Source organism: Schistocerca cancellata, chromosome 1 (genome assembly GCF_023864275.1).
Source record: "Schistocerca cancellata isolate TAMUIC-IGC-003103 chromosome 1, iqSchCanc2.1, whole genome shotgun sequence".
Classification (NCBI taxonomy): domain Eukaryota; kingdom Metazoa; phylum Arthropoda; class Insecta; order Orthoptera; family Acrididae; genus Schistocerca; species Schistocerca cancellata.
Window position 1 is genome coordinate 1,128,021,153 of NC_064626.1, and position 4,555 is coordinate 1,128,025,707.

General features: G+C 37.0%; 1 protein-coding gene across 1 annotated transcript; it reads left to right on the forward strand.

Moving 5' to 3' along the window:
• The first annotated feature begins 861 nt into the window (after window positions 1-861).
• On the forward strand, window positions 862-2,198 carry LOC126163091 (phosphatidylinositol-glycan biosynthesis class F protein). Its single transcript, XM_049920007.1, has one exon. It carries the CDS (start codon window positions 1,182-1,184, stop codon window positions 1,935-1,937), a length of 756 nt encoding a protein of 251 aa, XP_049775964.1. The 5' UTR covers window positions 862-1,181; the 3' UTR covers window positions 1,938-2,198.
• Window positions 2,199-4,555: the final 2,357 nt, after the last annotated feature.

Genomic DNA, 4,555 nt, shown 5'->3' on the forward strand with positions numbered 1-4,555 from the left:
TTTATCAGTATCAGAGAAATGCTGTATCTTCTGCTTCAAAAGGTGGAACCTTCAAAATTTGTTTGTCCTTCATCACTTGATCCTTCTGGTACAGTTTTTGTTGCTGTGTGTACTTAAAATGATAGGTACTTTACGTGTCCCGTAACAGTTTTGTACAAAGTTTAGCGATCTGCACATTCTGATACTCCACACGCTTTGTTCTAGACACGAATAACTGCGCTTAATTTTACCACTTCGTCAAAGCAGGTCGGTGCTGACGATTCAGATGAATCGGGCACTTTTATATGGAGAGTTGAACTGACTGCTTCTGTGCTATAGGAGTGTTTTACAGCTTTAGACGGATTGTCGAAACGTTGTGTCAATTTCCTCTTCATCGTCAGTTGAGGTGGCTTATTTGGAATACCAAACGATGTGGTTAACTGCATTCCACACTAGTTCACTATTGTCTTCATTTATGAACTGGTTTTGTTCGACGTGTAGCGGACAAAATAGAACATTACCGGTATTATAAGGGTAAACATTGTCTTTTTTCATAAGATCTTCTCGTCTGCTATTCACTAGTTATTTTCTGCTCCTAAAACGAAACAATTAATCAGCAATATACATATAGTTTGCAAGCGAATCCTGACGATACAGTTTAGTAACACGATGGTGTACATCTCTCAAGGTCCTTATGAAACCTAAAAAAAAGACAGCCGTGGTATCTTCTTCTTGTTGTTACTGCAATCTACTGCGCTACGCTACGATCCCATTTGTAAAAGCCATTGTACAAACCAAAATAAACAACTACTATTCGCTTTCCCTTTCACGATCGCGCCGATCTCAAGAGTTTAACTTACTGGGCGCTTGGCATGCTGCTGGCGCAATAGGAACAAAATCGAAACTAAGTGTCGCGACAGTTACGTTAGACTGCGATCCATGGAGGTAAGAATTCTTACCTCCATGCTGTGGTCACTTCGTGCGTTATGAAACACCTTTGGTTATCTAAAGAGAGCTTTGCTTTATGTGTTTACATCACAGATGACAGAAGTGTGTTGTGACTTGTGAATAAGGAGTGGGGAGGAAAGGAGTGTGATGAGTGGAGTGAGGTTATGCCGTGTCTTACGGCAGAAACAGTGATGACTGCTACTGACATAGTAATTGTAAATGACAACGAATCTTAATCACAATATTTGTTGAGGATGCCATCGAAATACCCAATGAACATAAAGACAAATTCTATTTTAGATGACCCAAGTACCTGCAGATTAGCGGCGTTTTATGCGAGCTCCACATCTGTGTATTTTGTTATTTTAGTAAGTGCATTGTTCTTAACGAACTACGTTTATTCCATAGGAAAACTAACTTTTTATCCTGTAATAGGTTTAATTGCGGTCCTTGAATGCACGAAATACGTCATTGGCATTTTCCATGTTTCAAAAAAAGATGTCTTTTCTGGTAGATACGAAGACAAGTACTTTACAGGTCAGCGTAAAAAGCCAGTGACAAAAACAAGTCTGAAAGAAGTGTTCAACTGTATTGTAATTGTTACTGTTATGCTTACAGTATACTTTGCCATAGCAATTTTATTTGGTGCTGAATTGTTCAATAAACATGAAGAAACTTTTATGTTTAGCTCATTGCTAACGGTGTTGACAATATTTCCATCTTGTCTGCACCTAGAGTCTCAAGCAGCTGTGAATTTATTGTTTGGTGTTCATCCAGCAGGTGACGCTGTTGGACAGCTTTTGCTAAGAAACTTACAGTTCACACTGCTTGGAGCTTGGCTTGGGGCATTTGTTATTCCATTAGATTGGGACCGGCCTTGGCAAGAATGGCCAATTCCTTGTTGTGTTGGAGCCTTACTAGGTTATATTAGTGGTAATATCGTGATGGTATGTAGCCTGTTTCCAAATATTGCCAAGAAACTGCCTAAATCAAACCGAAAGCTTCGTTAAGCTTTTCCAACGAAGTGTTGCACCATAATTATGAATGTAGCAAACTCTGTCTGATGACTCCTGGTTTATTTTCTATGTATGATGTATCAATTACTATATGCATAGTCTATTTGAAAGTATTTTTGCAGTTATGTACTTATGTGTGTTGTAACATATTTACGTTAGTATCAGAAAAATGTCTTTATTGTAGTAATTTATTACTAAAAGTAATACAGCAGAAGACTACATCAAATAAAATACATTGAAACCAGAAAGAGCAGGAATCTGTATTGAGTTTCATGGTGCGTTTTTCGTACCTTTCATTTGTTTCAAGACCAGACTTTGTTACCCACTGCGAATCGTGTATGCTGAATACAGTAAAACTGTGTCGTGTAATAAATCTCTGATGATTGCGGTGCAATTACAGGCTGCCTGTTGTACAGGTAGTCTGAAAACAGTCTGATGGCAGCTGTAGCAGACATGTTGTAATGTGTCAACAGAATGCAAGTAAGTATTTTTTTAGATGATATGTACAGTTTTTTCATATGATGTGCATATCATACAGTGGTACCACATAACAAAGGTGGTTCGTCTGATAAATAAATAATATTGTGTCATGATAAACACACCACAAACAGAAGTCCCTCCACAGAATTATCATCTGTTATATGGGCAGGCAACATTTTCGTAAAACGTCTATGATGAGGATAGTGTTGATATTAGTGGAACATATCGACTACATTCCAGATTCCATCATTGCTGAACCGGTTACAATGATATCTTTCCATGCCATTACGTTCTGCTGATTTTTGGCCTCTGTGATTTCATTGATTTTAGTTGGAACAATAGTTATTTGCAGAGTATTTTTATAACAGAAATTGGCTAGAATGGGATAGTGTCCCCCTCCCAAAGCTAAATTGTAGTGTCAGACTAAACTGCAGCAAAGATCTGAAGGTGAAAATATTGTTTTTAGTTTGTGAATCTAATGAATGTGAATGCAAAATATTGGTTGTGGCACACCATGATGTCTGTGTTCACTCTAAGTTTAACACTCATTTCAGTACAAAAATGAAAAAGCTAAATACAGTAAAACCACATCATGTAATAAATCTGATGGTAATCCCTGTGCAGATACATAGAACTATACTGTAGGGCCTATAAACAAAAGAAATGTGAGGGAATGCTTTCGCTGTGCTGTCTGTACCTAGCATCTCCCTTCACAGACATGTTGCTCCGCCATCAGTTTGCACTCAGATATACGTGCTGGTGGCAACACAGCTGTTCCCCCACTTACTCTCTAAGTTGGTCCATTGTGGGATACCTCCTTCCTCTTCTTAATCAGAGTAATTACAAGTTCCCAGTCATTACCAAGGATGTAGCCACTATCATGGCCGGCTAATCGTTCCCATACTCAAATCTTGATAGATTCTTTAATACCTAACACAGATCTGTGTCAGAAGTGTGAGGCAAAACAAGAGGAAGAGTAAATGAGAAGAAAACTGGTTGGTGAAATGAAAAAAATAAAAGCAGCTGTTAAAGATTGAAATACAGTAAAAAGAGATAAGAATGTTGAAAAATTGAAACTAAAACCTTACTGACCTTGAGTAAAAATATTGAGATATGGAATTATTTGGAGAATTCTGAAGGAAGAGAGTGATAAGAGTTGAGAAGCTTTCACAAAAAAAACTAGGACTCTAAAGGGAATTAAAAAATGCTTTACAAAATATTGAAGACTGGAAGATCAGACAAAGAGGATATTAGGCTACCACTAGAACTACTGAAATTTTCATAAACCCTAAAACCATCGTCGATGTGTTTACAGCTTGTCTGTAATCTCTCTATTTTAAGGTTAAGTTTTTCTGTAATGAGTAGTCACTTCGATGGTCTGTTACTTTGTTTTAATTCTAAACATTGAATTGTCATGGTAGATGCAATTTATTTTAAAATATTCTCTTGTAACAAAATGAAAACTGAGTATTTTTTTAATTTTTGTGCAGATCTACTGAGACATGCAAATTCTTGAAAATTATTCATAATTTGAAGAAGAAATGTTGTAGTTTTATAGAAATGCAACCAAGTGAAAAAGTTTTCAGTACAAAATGATTTTTGCCACACATAAGCAAGAATAGAAAATAGATGATCTTGTCTTACCGTAGTTTACTATAGTTCAACACTTTGAACAGTATAGTCTGTGTAATAAATATGTTCCATTTAGATACCTACAAATCATCATTGTCTTTAGTTCTGCAGCCATCGTAGGTGTAGGAAACTGTAACAGCACTTTTCTTGCAAATTGTTTTGTCGCAAAAGGCACACTTTTCCATGATTTGCAAAGTTTTCGCACCTGGCATCGGCGGCAACGTCCACCTACATCTGATGATTCAATGTGAATAGCAAGAGCTCTGACCCTGGTTTATGCAGAATCTTTGGCAAGTTCCTTTGTGAGCTCGAGAAAGGGATTTTGTGCCTTTTTTTTGCTCTGTAGATTATCCAAGTACTGTTGAAGCTAAATCTAGATTATTATAAAAAGTATAAGTAGGCTGTCTTATTCCACCAACTTTCAGTGCATTCAAGAAAACCATCTGATTAACCACATCTGCTCCGTACTTAGTTTCCTTGTAGCATGTAACTATTTCAGG